The sequence below is a fragment of the Orbicella faveolata genome, unplaced genomic scaffold (assembly GCF_042242905.1).
Source record: "Orbicella faveolata isolate gen_17 unplaced genomic scaffold, um_ofav_v1 contig_24, whole genome shotgun sequence".
Lineage (NCBI taxonomy): Eukaryota > Metazoa > Cnidaria > Anthozoa > Scleractinia > Merulinidae > Orbicella > Orbicella faveolata.
The window spans coordinates 5858577-5878382 of NW_028301552.1; the positions used below are offsets into that span (position 1 = coordinate 5858577).

At 38.6% G+C, this 19806-nt stretch overlaps 1 protein-coding gene across 1 annotated transcript; it reads left to right on the top strand.

Annotated features, from left to right (window-relative positions):
- The first annotated feature begins 453 nt into the window (after positions 1 to 453).
- Positions 454 to 18930, top strand: LOC110044701 (polyribonucleotide nucleotidyltransferase 1, mitochondrial-like). Its single transcript, XM_089292236.1, has 28 exons — positions 454 to 629; positions 758 to 818; positions 1746 to 1826; positions 2598 to 2703; positions 3569 to 3618; positions 3947 to 4010; positions 4230 to 4277; positions 4916 to 5026; positions 5350 to 5423; positions 5676 to 5785; positions 7334 to 7385; positions 7908 to 7965; positions 8614 to 8710; positions 9205 to 9307; positions 9620 to 9690; positions 10515 to 10551; positions 11159 to 11225; positions 12099 to 12188; positions 12869 to 12922; positions 13111 to 13226; positions 13565 to 13636; positions 13748 to 13811; positions 14187 to 14270; positions 14684 to 14767; positions 15370 to 15476; positions 16885 to 16943; positions 17941 to 18019; positions 18259 to 18930. Exons 1-28 carry the CDS (start codon positions 469 to 471, stop codon positions 18397 to 18399), a joined length of 2301 nt encoding a protein of 766 aa, XP_089148362.1. The 5' UTR covers positions 454 to 468; the 3' UTR covers positions 18400 to 18930.
- The last annotated feature ends 876 nt before the right edge of the window (positions 18931 to 19806 follow it).

Consider the following 19806-nt stretch of genomic DNA (forward strand, 5'->3'; position numbering starts at 1 on the left):
AAAGCGTTTCAAACTGACTCGTTTTGCTTTCGAGGTCAGAAATTTGGGCCCTTTCCGAGTCGGCGTGAATAGAAATCGTTTCCGAACCCGTCAGGCAGACAGTAGAGATGTAATAACTATCTTACTAACCTGGTCTTCTCGGTCCGTACTGTAAGTTACGGATCCTCGTTTTTTTCCCTTCGATTCATGACCCGCGCGCTTCGCGCTTGGGCCACAAATCGAAGGGGAAAAAACTCGGTCCGTAACTTACAGTACGGACCTCGAACTCGTTTAGTAAGAGGTATATATGAACTGAATTTTCTCCTCCACTGCTGTTTCTGTTTGGAGATACAAAGGAAGATGGGAGGAGAGAGAAAGAGATAATGCAAACATGTTTTGCTAATTTCCAGATCAGAAGGAAAACTACTCAACATCACCGAAGGGCTGTTTTGTACCAGTCTTCCCGTCGTTTCCCGACCTAAGGAAAAAATGACGAGACTGGGAACAAGTTATATAACCAACATGGCGGCTCTGGCAAGCTCTCGCGCAAATTTGAACAAGGGGTATTTTTTTGCATTGCGGAGTGCACTAAAAAGATGTAGAAGATGTAAAAATACAGAATGTGCAGTTGAATTTGAAATTGGTGACCGGTGAGTATCTTAGTCAACTGAGTGGCGCAGTGGAACAATGCAAATGAATTTCTCATGGTGACTTCTGTATTACGCCGCTTATAAAAAAATTCATCTAAGCTTATTTCTTTTAAATCCATTCACCACAGAACTATGAAATTTTCAACGGGAAAAATGGCAAAGTTGGCGAATGGATCCGTCGTTGCTGAGGTAAAGCTATACATGTGACAAAATTTGATCTTCAGTGACCAGTCTGTGTTGTCAGTCAAACAAACCATGATTCCTCGCGCCATTTCTGTAAGTTCAGTATTTTTATGCAGTTCCCATTCCACTGGCCACAATGATTTCAGGATATTCGAGATATCTTTCCAAAAAGAAAACAGTGCAGTGTAAGTATGATAATCCTTTTTTTTTGCATTCACACAGAAATCAAAGTGATCACATTTCATGGCTACACGTAGGCTACCAAATACCTGATGCAAATTCACAGGCAGGCAAATGCAGACAAAAGTACTTACGGCCACACATACCTATATATAGCGCATATAAGGGAGTTCTCTGTCAAGGTTCTAGGCAAGACACAGATCATCTGTACTAAAGGCATCTGCGCTCGAGTGTCGATAGATATCCTTGATGGATATCGTTGATCCACATCTCAATCAGCACTCAATCGGCACTTGATTAACACTCGATTGACACTCGATTGACACTCGATTGACACTTGATTGACACTTGATCAACAGTCAATGAATAATCAGCCGAGTGTCAACCGATTCATATGCATTGATTAGAAATTAGTTAACTGTCAACCGAGATGCTGATCGTGCGTCAACCGCGTGTCAACCGAGGTGTTGAGAGAATGTTGATAGAGGGTATCAATCAACACTTGACTGCAGATGCCTTTAATACACATGACCCCAAGACACTTGACTCTCACAGTACTTCTCTCCATTTAGGGGTACTGGCACATTGGGGTACTGGCACAATGGATACTGGCACATTGTTAGAGCAACCTGACTGAAAACTGGGGAGTGACTTGCGATGAACTAACATCCCATCCAGGGGAAATGGCAATGCTCCTAGCTGCTTTATGCTACCTTTTGGATCAATGTGTACTTTTCTTTGTATTTTATATAGCATGGAGAGAATTCGACCTTGGTTACTGCTGTAAGTGAGATGACATCCACAGATACCAATGGAAGAGGTTTGCCTCTATTGGTAAGATCACAACATATTTGATACGGTATAGTGTGTGCGTTCCCGAAGTGCGAATGTCCACCTCAGTGAGAGTAGCTCTGAAGAGTACTGCTGTCAGTGACTGATGTTTTGACAACCTGAATAAAAATTGTCTTCAACTCCAGTGAAGATGGTTTGCCAGTTAACAGTGTTATAAGTCAGGCTTGCTGATTGATCAGTTTTGCTGTGACGCTATTGGGTCTTAGACTCATGTTAAGAACATGTGAAAAGTGATTGGAGAAATAACATACTTTCTGAGACATATTTTAAATTAGTACTTCTAACTGACTTAGACTTATGAAGAACACACTAACTAAATGTTACAGGAACTTAATTTGAGAATTATACCTAGATTCTGAGAAATGACTATTTTGAAGCAAAAATTCAATCCCACGAGGGCTTTTGTCCTAGATCCTTTAGTTTCCTTTGTACAATTTTTCATAAGTTAAATAGCAAACCACAAATGTCTCCACTCAATTTTTTTTTTTCTGCAGATCTGCAGTTCGTTTATGCATTATTAAATTTTTGTGTCAACAGAAGTATTTTGTGTAGTAATGGTAGGATCTCAATTAGATGGAGTAAGAGCACACACTGTAAATACTTGCGATGATGAGCCAGATTATTAACTAGTATATGAAGTCTAAATGCCATTGTTTAAACTTTAATGTGAAAATTGTTTTAGTTTAGCAGTATGAACTGGAGGTCATGCACTACCATCACCTTATTTCTTTCTTTCATGTTGCCCATGTACAGGTTGACTATAAAGAAAAGGCAGCTGCTGGGGGACAGATTCCCAAAAACTTCTTTAGGAAAGATGCAAGAATGTCTGATAGGGAAACTCTTGTTAGCAGACGTATGGGTAAGTTTCACATACTTTCTAATAGTACTTTAGTCAGGTAGGTAAGGTGAGGTCTGCATATGAGCCATGTGGCTCATCAGGCTGGAGCTTATCCTGGTCTCTGTAGCTTGAAGCAACTAGGAGTATTTCTATTCCCCCCTGGATGGGATGCTAGTCCATTGCAGGGTTACCCCTAGCATTGAGTTTGCCAGTACCCATATATACACCTGGGTGGAGAGAGACGCTGTGAAAGTAAAGTGTCTTGCCCAAGAACCAAACACAATTTCTCCAGCCAGGACTCAAACCCAGACTGCTTGATCCGGAGATGAGCGCACTAACCATGAGGGCACCTCACCTCCCAGGAGTATTATTTTATTATGATATGAATTCCTCTGTTGGTCAGTTTATTTTTTTATTTTTCATGAACTGTTTATAATAATATTATTTTTAACTGGATGTGTAAATCCATAGTTACCCAAAAAGCATTGCAATGCTTATCAAATATTTTTATGTTTGCTGCCGTGCTTATTCATGGATGACACCTGTTAACATAAGAGCACAAAAATAACAACCACTACTAAAGCTTAGCTTAAATTTCTGTGCCTCTCTTGTTTTTCATCTGTTAAACCTGAAGATGAGAAGGTAAAGGATAGGATAGATTAAATACATGTATGTACACAGTCGAATAAGAAAAGAATCCCTGGAAATCATTTAATTTTGTTTTAAATGACAACTGGTCGAAATGTCTTTCAAAGTTGCTATAAGCATTGTTTGTAACATTTCATTGTTATTGTCAAACACTGTCAACTTTGAATGCATATCCCTGATACTAATTATTTCTAAATACATTTCTTGCTAAATTATTTTTCATTTTTTTCTATTTTAGACAGATCACTGAGATCGCTATTTCCTAAAGGTTATTCTTATAACACTCAGGTGAGACTTCTATTCCAGTTCTGTAGAAACGTAGTTTACAGTTTCATGCTTTTGATTATAGACCAACTCTCTACTAACTAGTTCTGTACATGTATCATAAAAATGTTAACCTTTAAAAAAGGGGTTTTAAACAAGCTGCTGTTACATCATGTACATGTACAACATGCTAGCAAACAGTTTGAAATGTTTAATATGAATTGTGTTTGAACACTTGTTGTTAAGAATCAGCTATGGTACTATCCAAAAGTCATTCACTATGATCATTTTTATGATAACCACTTTATGTTAAGCCTCTGTCCCATTCTCAATGGTGTTATTTAATGTATAGGTCAAGAGCAGTTTATGGGCAGCTGATGGACTCCACGATCCTGATATTGCTGCTATAAATGGAGGTCAGTGTTAGTAATAGTCAGTCAACTATGGTATGCAAAATTAAAATTATGTGCCAACATCCATTTTTTTTTTTTAAATTAATAACAGTCAAGGGAATGTAGGCAATAATCCTGAAGACCTGAATCTTGATCATTGAATAAGCCCTAGTAATCATTTAAATAAGAATGTTAGTTAGTAAAAAAAATGTAAATTTGCATTATTGATTTTCTTTCTTTTAGCGTCTGCAGCTCTTGCAGTTTCTGATATTCCTTGGAGTGGTCCTGTTGGCAAGTAAAGCTTCTTCTAAAAAAAGTCGAAATAAAGGCCAAGAAATATTTTGAACCCTGAGAGAGGGAGAGAAATTCCCCCTTGGAATATAAATAATTATTATTTGATGATGGTGGCATGCAGTTCTCAAAACCCTTAGTATACACTGCACTTCAATCAAATAATTAATAACGTGTGACTGATATATGAATTCCCACACCTAATAATTTCATATTCACCAATAACTGATTCCTCTTTGTAGTCAGTTGACATGCACCCCTCTAAAACCTCTCTTTTGATTCTGCATCTCTAGGGGTGTTGTTTGTGTTGTTTACCAATTATTTTGTTTGACCAATCATAAAGATCCTTGTAAACAGTGCCGGTCACCCCTTTGTAGTTTTATTTGTTTTGGTCTTACATTTGGTCTGATTTATTTACTGCTTATGCTTGCGTTTTTATGACGAGTATTCCACAAAAGGGGTGTAAATATTTTCAATTTTGTTTGGTTCATGAAAGTGGAAAACAGCACCAGATTAAGGGAGAATTTGACGAAAATTGTAGAGCAGCTAGTATTAGGGACAAGACTATGCAAAACAATTCATGGCATAATTACAACTAATAATTAAATTTTTTTGTACAAATTATTTTATGATCGAAGGTGCGGTGAGAGTTGGTGAGATTGATGGAGAGTTTGCCGTGAATCCCACCTGGTCAGAACTTGACAGCAGCAAGCTGAACCTTGTTATTGCATGCAGTGAAAGGAAAGTTGGTTAGTTACAAAAACAATCTTTAAATTGTAGTTCTGATATACAGTAAGTGTCTGCATGACAAAATTTTCAGGTCACTTAGTCTAAATGTACTCTTAGAGTTGTCTTGTGTGTGGTCGACGTCAACCACTCATAGCTTTACTGAGAACAGTAAGTGATGACAGACCTACTGATGGCAGAGGTCACATTCCTCTAACTATAAAATTTATTTTACTGATGTGACTGTAGTTAAATCACATTTAATTTAGTATATTTTGGACTGGATTTGTTGAGCGATTATTCATAACATTTACAAGTTCAGGCAGTGTACATGTTACCTTTTCAGTGATGGTGGAAGCGTTTGCCCAAGAAGTGAGTTCTGAGAGGTTTTGTGAAGCTCTTAGATTTGGATTTGGACAGGTAAACATTTGTTAATGTACATGTACACTATATCAATATAATTTGCACCCAGCATAGTCAAATTTCAAAAAGCCTGGCCCAAAAAATTTAAACTTATTAAAATGTTTTACTTAGTTTGAGTTTGGTTTTCAGAGATGTTAATTGTTCCTGAGGATCAAGTTTAAATAGAAGTTAAGAATGAATTAATTTAATATATTAATTATTAATCAATTAGTAATAAGAGTTTAACTGTGTTTGCTGACTTCATGACAGTGTCAACCCATAATCAAAGCCTTGCGTGATTTGCAAAGCCAAGCTGGTAAGGTAAAGAGAACATGTCAAGTTCTTGACATTCCAGTAGAGGTGTTGGATGCAGTTAAGAGGTTTGTAAATAAGGGGATCCAACAATAAGATATTAGACAATGCTGAGCTTGATAAAGGAAACAATCACTGATGTTTGTAGACTGAACTAATAACAAACAGACACCCTGCTGTAAGGTTGCTATCATGCATACTACCAAAACCAAGTTCAAATCAACACATGGCTCCATTTTTTGCATACTGAGCAAAAATAGGGCGAAAATCTCCCTCCTCATCCACATCATTTTTTGAGTGAGAAGGGGTTGCGAGCTCGCTTTTCCTCCCCATCCTCCCTTTAAGCATCTGTTAATCTGCCATTTTACATTTAACAAGACCTTTAATTTTTGTGCTGTGTGTGGTTAATTGCAGCTAAATTTTGACAAGAAAATTGATGATGATGATGATGATGAATTTGTTAAAGTATTGTCAGTGTTGATCTCAAAATTTGTGTCACCCTGTTTACATAATTTTGCTAGGAGTTTTAGGTAGTCTTATAACATGGGAAACTTAGTAGCCAAAGCAATAGTATGCATTTGCAAGAAGAATACTGTTTGGAAGCAACCTGACGAGAAACAACTCTAGACTGACAGGAAATAAATAATTTGTGAGTGAGTCACTCTGATGAAATGTTTTGATCTGCATGCCACTTGCAAGGTTTTCACTGGCTACATGAATTTTAAATTGAAGTACAGTGTTCTTTTAGGAAGTTACTTGTACATGTAGTATGGAAAAGTTAGGTTATGGAGGGCTTGTAGTCTTCAATTTAAGGTTACTTCAAACCTTCGTGTGGCTACATTGGTCGATTTTTTTTTTGGTCAAGAAAATTAAAGTCTGCGAAGCTCAAGTTTGCATACTGTGAACACTAGAGGTTCTGTTATTTCATTGGCTCGCTGCTTTTCAGGTTGACACATTCTTCTGTGAAGGCGTGATATGTTTATAAATCTTTAGAAGGTGAAAACTCACACTCGTTTTTCGCGAGAATCCCATCTCTTTAAATGAATTAATAGGGCACGCAGATTTGATGGTTTTCCATGAAATTTGGTCAGAACATTCACTGAGAGATATGGAACAAAAGGGTGTTGGCGAATTCCTTTATTTTAAACACTTTCCTCATGGCGGCCTTTAACGCAACAGGTTACGTGAATTTTTTGATAGTCAAACTTGACAGATCTATAAAAAGATAACCAATAGAAATAAAAGAAAATGCTGACACGTTTTTGGAGATTGAGGCTTTGTGATAAACACTGCACAGTTATTTTCCATGAACGATCACATTTGATACCCGATTAATTCGCTGGAACGTCAGTCGGTCATTTTGGAGCTGACGGCCTCTGCCTCTTTTGGAAAGCAAAATACAAAACAAAACATAATTTTATCGAATTCTACATTTTATAACCTTTCTGTTGATATACAGTTTGTGGGGGTTTCCTTGAAAACAGTGCACGTACAAATTTTTTTCTGGAGGACACCCGCGAAGGTTTGAAGTAACCTTAGACTGGTATATATTATATGACTTGTGTATCATTGAAGTTAATAACAACTAAACACACTTGTTTGCTTCATTTCTACAGACATTCAGTTGAGCCACTTGATAAAATATTTTCAAACTTCACTTTTTCAAAGGTGTGACAGTTTTTGCCTATTCATTAAATTTTGTCCTATAACATAAAGCAGCTGACTATTGACTGATGATGTATCTCCACCATGCCACCACCTTCACCTATCCTCCCTATGCCAAGTGGCACATAAGGCCTCCACACTCTGCCACCAACCAGCTCTGTTGGTTGCTGGAATGTACACTTTGCTCCAGGTCCTCTCTCCAGCTCTCTCTGTCTCTCTCTGCTGTTCCTCTCCATGTTGCCTTGGGTCATGCACTAATCCATGTATTTTACTCGTTTTTGAAAGCTCCCCATAACTGCCAATGCTCCACGTGGCCCCAGGCTGGCCATTGTTTAGACCTGCAACTGTAATCTAGCGTTATGGTATTTTATCAAATATAGCAAAGAAACCTTTTATGCATTTCCAAAACTTTGATGAGAAAACAGTCAAACCAAGACAACTCAAATCATTTTATGTTATTTTAGGTGGAAGAGGTAAATATAGAGTAGGTATATCTGTTATTGATGTAATTTTTGTTTTCCTTAGATGGAACGTGACAGAGAAATGTTTGCAGTCAATGACTCATGCTTCACAGCCATTCAAGGTGGCATACTTTTTGTAAAATGACGAACAAAACTTAGAGTTTATCTTGGGATTTGTCAATAATAAATATTTTCTATGACATTGTGACTGAACAACTTTCAGGTGTAAAATTAAGATGTGCCTGTTACATACATGTTGAGTAATTTTTAATGTCCTCCAGTAAATAATACTTATCTGTTGGTAGAAAGTGTGCAAGGCTCTACATGTGCATACAAGTATTACTAAGCCAGTTTAGAAATCATGACGTACTGGCTTATAAGATCATTCCTGGGGCTGTTATTGCTTTTTGTCTTTTGTTCTGTGCCCAGTACTGATCCTACAAGCCACTGCAAGATGACACTTGCCCCAGTTTTCTTCTTGTTTCAGAAGTTGGGAATGGATACACTATTGTTTTTGTTCCCATGTGCATTATTTAAGTTTGAGTTTTGAACATGTCTTTGTACATATCTTTTTCCAAATACATGTATCTTATTTAGTACATGTATCTTTGCTTCCATTTTGATTAAGAGTGTTACCCAAGTCTTAAAATACAGATTTCAGTGACTATATCATACTGTCAAATTTTTGACGTTAATGACAATCAGCAAAAAGAATGTCAGTCTATTGTCTATAGACAGGATATAATGTTTTCTGGTATTGTGTTTAACAGAGCAGTTTCCAGATGTTGCTGCCCATGTGATTCATGATGCAATATATGAAGTGACCAGATCAGTTTTTAGACAAAATGTTCTGGAAAAAGCTCAAAGGTAATCATGAACAAATCATTCACTGTCTCTTATTAAAGCAAACTTGTATTATCATTTTGTAATGTTGTTTTAATTTTAACAGCATATCAAGACAGTGGTGATTGTCTTTATTCTCATCTCTTGTGATTTCTTGAAATTTCTTGGTGTTAAACAGAAGCTGCACTGTCAAACTTGAAAGTTAAAAAATAATTTGTTGTCACCATTTTCTTAAGTTTGCTAGTTGCCAATAACTTGACTACCAAACCAAACTTGTAGACAACAGACATCCTATCTACATTGCAGGATGTTACTGCTAGATGTCTCCTTCAAAACATTTTCAGAAATAATTGTTTATACCTTGGAGGTATTTGATTACTAACTATAGTTTCTATGTTGCACCCAGAAGGTGTAACTGGGTGTCAGACTATTTTCTCTGGGAAAATAAATCTATTTCTGTTCTCTCTTCATCACATGACATTGTATTAATTTTTAATTCTTATATATTATTTATTCAGATGCGATGGACGTCCCTTGGATGCCCTCCGACCCATTAAATGTGAGGTTGATTTGTTCAAAAGTCTTCATGGGTCATCGTTATTTCAAAGAGGAGAAACACAGGTTAGTACAGTTGACTGCCGATCATCATCAAACCTTTGAGGGAAACCAAGAAAAGTTTGGGTTATTACAAGAAGGGATCAAATGACTAAAAAGCAGGGAACAGAACAGTATGCCTTGTTTAGAAAACATCACACTTCACATGGAATTTTCCAAGAAATATGCCAGCTTTTCTTTTATTATTATTTGAGTATAGCTACTTCAAAACTAATTTTATCATTTACAGTACAGCTACCTTTCAATATGCTAACAACATTTGCTATTTTGGGGGTTTCCATAGTATCTTGAGTTTCCATTCCTTTCAAACTACTGTAGGTGTTCTGTACAGCAACACTTGGTTCTCTGCGTTCAGCAAGACAACGTGATGTAGCAGAGATGGCTGTGGGGTAAGGACTGTTTTTGCATCCTTATTTTACTGGTACAGTGAACATGTGGTTTTAATCTGAAAGAAAAGTGGCTTTTCATTCTTGTTGCTTTTTTCCTAGTTTAAAAGTTTTTTTTTTCCTCACTTCAAGTTTTGTCATTTCTGAGTAGAATTTTGCTACTAGTTTGTTCCAAAAAGAAATACCAATTGCTGCCATTGAGATATTTGGCTGGAAGTAATACATGAAGGATAAATTCACTTGGTTTACTTGAGGTAAACCTTTTGAACCTTGACAAAATGATAGTCGAAGTCTTCTGACTATTTCTGTATAATGTTGTGGTTTTAAGGCAAGATCAAGCTATGCTTGGCAAAAGTTCAATTCCATTTGTACATGAAAATAAAAATGATCTAACTTGTACACAAAGTAAAGAAAGTCTTCAGAAATTTATAAACATATACCTAATATGGGACACTATTGGGAAGTGAGGTGTGTGTGTTTTACCACTTCGGATAATGAATGGAGCAGATCAGGTTTGGACCCTGGTTTGATCTTTGTGCTGTGTTCTTTAGCAAGTCACTTCTTTCTCTCATTGTGCCTGTCACCACCTAGGAATATAAATAGCTCTGGTCAACCCTTACAGTGACCAGACAGAAATCAATGCTATTGAATAAGAATCTCATCCAGGAGGACTAGCTAATTCATGCTACAGAAGCCAGAGTTCGGCTCGTGCTGTTGTGAGATATTAATTTTGGTTGAAGACTTCCTTTGTATAGATGGTTTGCTGAAGTTTTAGTGTTGTCAAGCTTTGTTTCCTTTTTTTCTTCTTGTTTCTCAATCTTTTGTAGGGATGTGAGAGAAAAACCATTTATGCTCCACTATGAGGTATGTTGTTCATTAATTTCAGGTAGTTGGTGGTAAAAAAATTTTATGAAAACATCTTAGTATATTTTAAAATGCTTGCCAACTTCCTCGTTCCTTGTTTAATATAATCTTAGTATATATTAAAATGCTTGCCAAGTTCCTTGTTTAATGTTGTGTTCATGTCATGCTATACATATTTAGTCAAGGTGACTAGAGCAAAATTACCTGAGGGACACAAGCCTGCGAGCAGGCTCCTTTGAGTCACGTGCGAGTGGCCAAGAGTAAAGCGATCCGGCGAGGTGAAGGCTGGTGAAAATCTCGTCTCGCGGCTTTGCCGCTCGATTCCACGCACGCGGCACAGCCGAGTGCGCTTGTGTTCCAACTGAGACTGCTCGCAGGCTAGAGGGACACCTTATGCATCATTTGTAGTAAAAACTAGAAAGTATTTGTAATATGTATGATAATACAGTTTATCTCCGCCAACTTATATTAAACTTCCTGTTAACAGACTAGTTTTGGTCCCAGTCATATGCAAACAAAAAAAATGTAAAGATTTGGAGTCTGTGAACTTACATTCATTCCAGTCTGTAATGCCGTTTGCTTTTGTTTTGGTTTTTGGTTTTATTAGTTTCCACCGTTTTGTGTGAATGAAATTGGATTTTCTAGTGGATACAGTAGACGAGAGATTGGTCATGGTAGGTTCTTTAGTCATGGTAGACCTGTTGCTACTAATTGAATTTTTGGACGTCTCTTCCCCCTATCAATTGAAATTTTGTTATTGTATATGTTTTTTAATAAAACATTGTGAAAAAATTGTCGAGAACCTTACATGTAAAACAATTCGGTTAGAAGATTAAAAAGTTTAAAAAAGGTACGACGTTTCCACGTCCACTTAACGTGGCGTTATCAAGTCAAAGATGATTGTGTGCGAATATAAATGTAAAAGAAGTCCTGAGAGACACGAAATAGTGAAATAAAAATGTGGTGATGATGTAATCAGATGTTGGTTTGCACAGTCGCGTAAAATGTTTGGCGCGAATAGAGTCTTTTTGAGTGTTTAACCATAAATAATAGAGGGAAATGGTTAGGAAACCTGGCAGTTCTTTGTTGCATGGATTTGTTTGCTATTTTGGGGGTTGACTCTGCACAAAACCTGACAAAATACAAAAGGTGCTTATGTTTGCTCATACATACCACCAACCAATAGAAGCATTGCGATTATGTAATCATGCATATTCAATGAGCATAAAACAAAAGATGTGCAGGGTCAAGGACCTTCCAACATAAATCTTGGCCTTTTTGTTTGCTTCTGTGATGTTTACCGACCTTCCTAACCATTTCCCTCTATTAACTATGGTTTAGCACAGGTTTCAACTCCTTAATGGGGAGCATCTCGAAAATTAAGCAGTCAATAATAATGTGGCAAATAAAACATGATGACGGTGATGATGGTGATGATGATGATATCACCATTACAGTACATACCTTTAGCCAAGCCTTAACGCTTGCAAGTATGTTTTCTAAACCATTGCAATTGCAATACTCATGTTGCAACTCTTTTCATTTAGGAAATTTAGCAGAAATGGCGTTAGAACCAGTTGTTCCTAAGGATTTCCCATTTGCCATTCGGCTTACATCCCAGGTGTTAGAATCAAATGGTAAGGCAAACACCATTCCTTTAGTGACATTATCTGTATAGGTTACATGGGAGAGTTCAACCCCTCCCCTCACCCCAACCCTCTTGGCTGGCGAGTTAGTACATTACGTCCATAACCAGACAAAAGAGTCTGTTATACTTGCAAGAAAACCACGGAAGGCGACCACCCTGTTAACACGGCCAACGGCCACATTCTAAAATCCCAACCCGTATAATCCTTTATCATTTTACCCCGTTTATACGGCCGCTCAAACCAGTTAAGGCCATCTTTCCACTGTTAATATTGTATGTACTGATTGAAGTTTTAATCTTTTTAAAATTATATCTGCATTCTGGTTTCTTATTAAAGAAAGTACAATTGAGATCTATATCTGTTAAGACGTCACTCAATTTAGACCAATCATGAAGTTTGCCCCCACTCCATTACCACTGTACGTCATATTTTGTGTGCTTTGGTGTCATTTTACGAATGAGGACACTTTGTGATGCTTATCACAAAGAGCATGCACCTCATTACCTGTCTGGGGATGCTTATAGTTGTATCTCGTGGCTACATGTTACTCCGCATGCGCACTTGATCTATTACTGTAACAGTTAAAATGAGTTTGTAGATGTGCTAGCCACGAGTTACATTCTTCATTTGTTCATCAGGCTAATCTTGTGTTGCACTCCTGTTGGCAGGCTCTTCATCGTTAGCATCTGTTTGTGCAGGCAGTTTGACACTGATGGATGCAGGTAAATAACGATAGCCGTTCAATTGCAAGTGCTTGTCATTCCATACCCAGCATTGATCAGGCTTTGAACAGAATTAACGTTAAACCTCGTCACGCCAGATCCAGCTTGAAAATAGTATCGAGAATCTTCATCTAATATTGATATAGACCTACAAATGTGTTACTGAGTCATTTAGCCACTTATTGCAGGGGTGCCAATCACTCGTCTTGTTGGAGGGGTGGCCTGTGGTCTGATAACAAGCAGTGACGCCGAGGATCCAGATAAACAAGACATCGAGCAGTACCGTCTGTTGACAGATATCTTGGTAACAACGCTTTGTTCTTTATCACGCCTGGTTTTCCATTGAAATAGATTCGTCACAGCTTCTCGTCTCTGCAGAAATAGCTAGCGTTCGAATGTGCTTCTTTCTTTTTTGTTGACGAAAGTAAGATCCTGACTCTGGCAAAGTACAAGAACCTGAGAATATTCAGCTAAACACGTTTGTTAAACATGTTTAGTCAAAACACATTTTTTTAACCGAAAATAAGTGACAGGAAACTGGAAGATTTAATATCACCTTCGGTTACAATGAAGTGCCGGAAAATTCCCCCTCTTGCCCTCGATTGGGTTGTGAAATAATGATTATTGTTTCTAAATCCACAGGGCATCGAGGACTATATGGGTGATATGGACTTCAAACTTGCTGGAAGCCGACAAGGGATAACAGCTCTTCAGGTGATGCCATCTCCCCCCTCCCACTGATACACACACTTCCTCCCCCAGGACTGTCCTAATGAAGATAAGCCACCCCCCTTGACTAACCCGTTGTGTGTTTGATTGCGACAGGCTGATTTCAAGGTCCCAGGCCTCCCGCTACACATCGTGGAAGAAGCAGTAACAAAAGCAACAGGTAATCTTCATACAGAGGGGAGACTGGGGAAGCCTTTTTGACGAACAATACACGATTGCGATGACAGTGAAATGATGAAATATCTAAATAGAGAAGCAATTATGTTAGTTTATTTCTGGTCATAACATGGCACGTAGTTTAAAGATGAAATCATGTAAGTGTGTTTTTTGTCCACTAAAGAATGTTTACTTTTCCAATCATAAATTCAATATGGTCCTACTCTCTCTGTTAAATCTTTTTTTTTCTCCGCCTCCTCAATCTCCGCTTTTTAAAAAGAAGTCCACGATAAAAGGTATTTGGAACACAAATGAGCTAAGGAAGCGGCTCACTCAGTTCAAACCTGTACGGTAATTGTTCGTGTGTTAAATTGCACAGATGATCGGATGAAAGTTCTGGATATTATTGAAGAATGTCAGAGCGAGGCTAGGAAAACTCCCAAGGAAAATGCACCAGCTGTCGGTAAGCATACAGCTACCTCATTCTCTGATACAAGTGTAATGTGTAATTCAATGTCTTTAAGAAAGAAACACTGGATGTTCGAGTAACAAATGGACAAAAACTACATACCGAGTTTGTTTACACCGTATTACAATCTACTATGGGACTGCTGAAAAGATATATTCTCCAAAGAAATCATTTCTATCAACAACAAATGTCGAAAACAAATTTTGAAGTTCATATGAGACACTTGAAAGTATTGATGAAATGAAACTGATGATCAAATTTTACCTGTGTTTGCACAATTTCTCTAAGCTTTGAAATTTATTTTGTCGAGTTCCACTGAGTGGAAACTGTTTTTGGTGTTATTCAGGCGTTATATCCGATTTTGTCTTAATGTTCTTTTGACTGAGTGTACATGTGCCTTCACTTAGTGAACGTAGCTGTTCCTCGATACCACGTCAAAAAGTTGCTTAGTGGTGGAGCAAAGGTTCTCAAGAACTTGGAGGAAGAAACAGGTAGAGTTCCTTCAGTTCTAGTTTGCGTCGGATTGACAGAAAAAAGTAAGAAAGAAATAACAAGCAAAAGCTTTTGAACACGTAAAAGGCACGCGCAGTCAACCTAACCTGCACTAACATGGTAAGTGTTCAAGTTGAAATTTTCATTTACATTTCCACTTGAACAGTTATCGCACTTTATCAAGCAGTTGCGAAAACAAGTCCGTTCAATCCTGAATTATTTTTGGCTTTTATTTCGCAACTGTTGGATTTGCGTACGTGCCTCAAACGTCTTCCTCTCGCAGTTCAAATATATTTTTCAGATATTCATTTCTAAGACAAAAGTTTCCAACACAAAACAGTACTACCGAAGTCATAGCTTTATTTGATTGAACGAAATAACGATAATGTAATGAAGGAGGTTAAACAGCAATATACTTTACACACACATGAATATGATCACTGGGGAGAGTTTTAAAGAGAACTTCCAGCTTTAAATAAATGTTTCGAAACAAAGACCAGAGTAGCAGATCTGGCCAATCACAATTAAGCAAATGGCGTCATGAACCAATCACAAGTCCACCCACCAAGCCAGTAACATGTTTCCTAATTTGTGTTTTTAGGTACAGACATCACTCGGATTGATGAAGACCTGTTTTCTGTTTTTGCTCGAAACGCTAAAGCTCTCAAAGAAGCGGTGGACAGGATCAATGAAATAACAACTATAAAGGTACAAACCTTAGGCTTCTACTATGGGGCTCATGCGAAAAATTGTCTTTATTAGTCGCTCTAACAAGACCCTGTCTGGCGGGACTGGAAGGTACAAAGCGATCACCTGGACCAAGTGGAAAGCTTTCTTGCCGAACTGCCAATAGACTACGAGTAGTCCCTCTTTCGCTTAGTCCGTAGTGCGTGACGCGAAAGAAAACCGCGAGAAAAAAATGGCCGCGCGAAATCCTGGAGGCGAGGATTTCTCGCATTTTTTTTTTCTCGCTGTTTTCTTTCGCGTCACGCGCGACGGACTAAGCGAAAGAGGGACTACTCGTAGTCTTAACTGCCAATCGGTTTCATAGTAATGTGCGGTGGTGAAATGATCAAACTCATGATCTCAAGTAGACTACTAGCAGCCCCTCTTTTTTCTTAGTCCATCAAGACTGACACAAACGAAAGCGGGAAAGTACGTGCGACGAGTTTTCCTCTCACTCGTTCTTTCACGCGGAATAAGAAAAAAGGAGTGGAGTGGCTACTTTCTACAGGAAATGTGTCTCTAGCCGTCTGCATAAGTTTCCAGTATCTGGCGGTCGAAGCAAACCCGATCCTATTTCTTTGGTATGTCATGGTTTGCGGGGTAAGCAAATCTGCCGGGAAAGGCATGGCATAACAGTGTTGCCACGGCCAGGGAAAAATCAAGGAAAATCACAGTTTTTCAAGGTCAGGGAAAACTCAAGGAAATTTTATCTTAAGGTTGCCGCAAATTGTTTTATGAGATTTTTTCGTATAGACAGGGCATTTTTCTTAATTATCTATAAACCATCTTTATTTTTGATTCACGGCCGGAATGATCATCCTGCAGGGTCAGTGATAATTGCTTCACAGTCGATGTTAAGTGCGGGAAATGTTAGGGAATTTTTTTACTCCGGTGAGTAGTGGCAACCCTGCATTGGTTAATAACACCTTCGTGGAGAATTTTTCTTTCAATTAATGAGGAAACTAACGCCACAAAGTGGCTTTTGCCTATCAAGTCGGACGCTAGACAGTCAAAATTATCGTGCAATTCCTTGATCTAGCGCCACCGCACTGATACAAACATGCACCGCAAAACAGCTCGTGTTTAGCTTGAGTTTTTTGGATGAAGACGCCTTCTCGCTAATTCCGTGGCTTTTCGCATATGCACAGCTTCATTGGTAACGAGACTGTTTACATTCTGAATTTCCTAATCTTCAGAGAATTTTGTTAAAGTTTACGCTCTCTGGAAAATTTTCTCCTAATAATTGAAACCTTAAGCGGAATATCCCTTCCTTTATAGAACTTCGGGAAAGCAAAACAAGCCATAATATGATAAATCAAATATGATAAATGTTGGCTCAGTCATAGTGTAGTTTGTCACGCGCAAATCTAATTTACCTTTTGTTTCATAGTCCTGGGCAGATGCTCTTGAAGTTGGGGCTACATACACCACAAAAGTTGTTGACGTCAGGTGAGTGATTAAGTTTGATATTGTAGACTATTCGATACAATGCTGGTGGGTCCAGGGGTGCAAGGTGAAGATAGGCCCTTTTCTTTCTCGAAAATGGCGAGGGAGTAGTGGAGGCATTTTTCGTTTGTTAATTCAATCCAGTCTGAATATTAAGTTACTCTATACTATTTTGACGATTTTCTCTTTAAAGAAGTTTCTTTTAGATATAATTTGTCGCTTACATAGTCTAGTAAGGTTTGGCAAAATGTGTAAAATTGTTCCACGCGTGATGCCGCTATGAGAAAACACCCAATGAGTTTGCGAGAAATTTGACAGTTTGTATAGGAGGGAATCGTGCGAGTGCGAAAACAATTAAGGATTTACTACGAGCGGTGATATTTGAAAATTCTCTCAAAATTGCAGGAGTATTTCGGTGAATGTAATTTGAAAGAATTTTCAAAGGCGGTGGCCTCATGGTTAGTGCGCTCGTGCCCGGATCGAGCGGTCCGGGTTCGAGCCGTGGCTGGATGACAGTGTTGTGTTCTTGGGCAAGACACTTAACTGTCACAGCCAGTGCCTCTCTCCACCCAGGAGGATAAATGGGTCCCGGCGAATTGTTGTAGAAACCTAACAAATTGCGGAGGAGTGACCTGCGATGGACTAGCATCCCGTCCAAGGGGAGTAGAAATACTCCTAGCCGCTCCATGCTACAGTAATCGAGATAAGCTCCGGCAGCTATGAGCCAGTCGGCTCCAAGGCTTCACTTTAAATTGCTCGTGCTATCATACAATTACTCATTCATTATATCACTGGGAAAATTACGAACGCGCTTGTAATAATTTGCACTGCAGTGTAAGTGAAAAATGAACGATAAATTGGCCCGCTCTCAACCAACCACACTGTAGTAATTTTCTCAGTCATGATGTGATAATGAATTGAGTGATCGTAAACTTGGGATAGCGGTAAGTGTGAGCCATTTGAAAATATACCTTGACCTACTAACTTGACTTTGTATCAGGGACTATGGTGTGATGGTGGAAATCCTACCAGATGCGCCCAGTGTGCTTTTACACTCCTCTGAGATGTCTCGCGGCAAGGTAACAAAAACTTAATTACCAGCTGGGTTTATTCTCATCAGTTGTGTTTTTTTTTTTTTAGTTAAACAGCAACGTTGATTTAACGTAATAGAATGACAGTCATAGTCTCACCGTAGAAAACTGTCACGTCGTGTTTTACTGAGCCCAAGACAACTTCAGGGAAAACGTACTTTTTTCCAATGGTGATGTTGTGTTTACACTTTCACAGCCTTTCTAAATATTCTTATCTCTGTTTTCAGAAATTTAATGTAGGGGACACTGTTGATGTGGTGTACATTGGAAAGGATGATCTCACAGGGCGACCACGGATTTCAACAAAATCGCTTTCAGCGAAAACTCGTGACAAGACTCTTAACGAAATTCTCACAAGTTATCCTTAAGTAGTTGCTGAATTGAAAGAAAGCAGGACAGGGTGTGAGAAGACGTGAAGGGCATTGTAACACGACAAACGGCCAAACGTTCGCTCTGATGAACAGTTAAGTTATCGACAGCCACTCATTCATTCCGGATGATTTTGTAGCTTTACGTTACATATCTGGGATGGACTCTTCATCATCTGGCGCGGCAGTCAGTTGTACCGATAATCGCGTGCGGGAACTAGTCGCACCATATGCCGCCGTCCCCTGAGCAGGTCTTCTTGTTTGTGTTTCAAACAGGTTTTGCGGAACCGACAAAGCTGTGAATGACGGCTGGCACAACTTGCAGCTTTGCTCTTATAATCGCGTGAAACTCTTCAAATCCTGAACGGCTTGTGCTCACACCTCTTCGTTTGTCAGCTTTTAGCACAATGGGGCTCATCTTATTAGCGTTGTCCGTTGACAACAACTCAACAATGGAAATTAGCAACAGAGTAATAAAAGCCCAATGTTTTCAAGTACAGCATAAAAATTGAATTAAAATATCGTTGCATAGCTCTATGATTTATTTCATTCTTTAAGAGATCACTGGTGTGTTTATGTGGTTCGTTTAACCGACATGAATCCCTTATTGATCCTCCTATCTGAAATAAGCCACTCCCCTCACCTCTGTTTAACCCTTACCCCCTCCACCCACGCTTTCTTATCTTTCCCATTTTCAATTGCTTTCACAGCCAAAGTAATAGAAACCCGCAGGCTGTGTTACTGAAAACATTCTCCTTACCAAACTAGACACGAATTCAAATGTAGTGTTTGTGGGCTTTGGAGAAAATATTTCCATTTTTGGCCCGGTTCACATTACGCCGGAGAAATTTGAAAACGGGAAATGTTTTGCGTTCACACTACGCCAGAGAAATTTGAAATGCAACAATCACCGGTCATTTTGGATTTGTGTTTGAGGAAAACTCGGGCGGCGAAATCACATGATTATCGTGACGTCATCATTTTCAAAAAGCTCCGTTTTCAAAATGTTTTCCGTCCACACGGAAACGCAAAGCCGGCGTTTTCAAATTCCTCCGGTTTGAAGAGCGTTTTTGAAAGCTCCGTTTTCGTGTCGGATTAGTGTGGACGGTAGGCCTGACCGTAGAAATAAAGCTGCGCCGTTAGGACGTTAGTCGATTTAGATTGGCGTAAATTGTAGCGAATGGCAATCATCCTGTCACTGCATTGGAAATTACCAAATTAATTCCAATTTCTTTTTTTTTTTTTTTTTTAAATGTATGTTTTCTAGCATGTGCAGCTTTCTAAAGCTAAAGAAATAAGTTGGAGCCGGCATATTGGATTTCCACTCAGGATGCACGTGGCATAATAAAATCCAAGCTTGAGGTAAAACCTACATACACTAGCCTGCGTAGCAGGCGTATAAAGGGG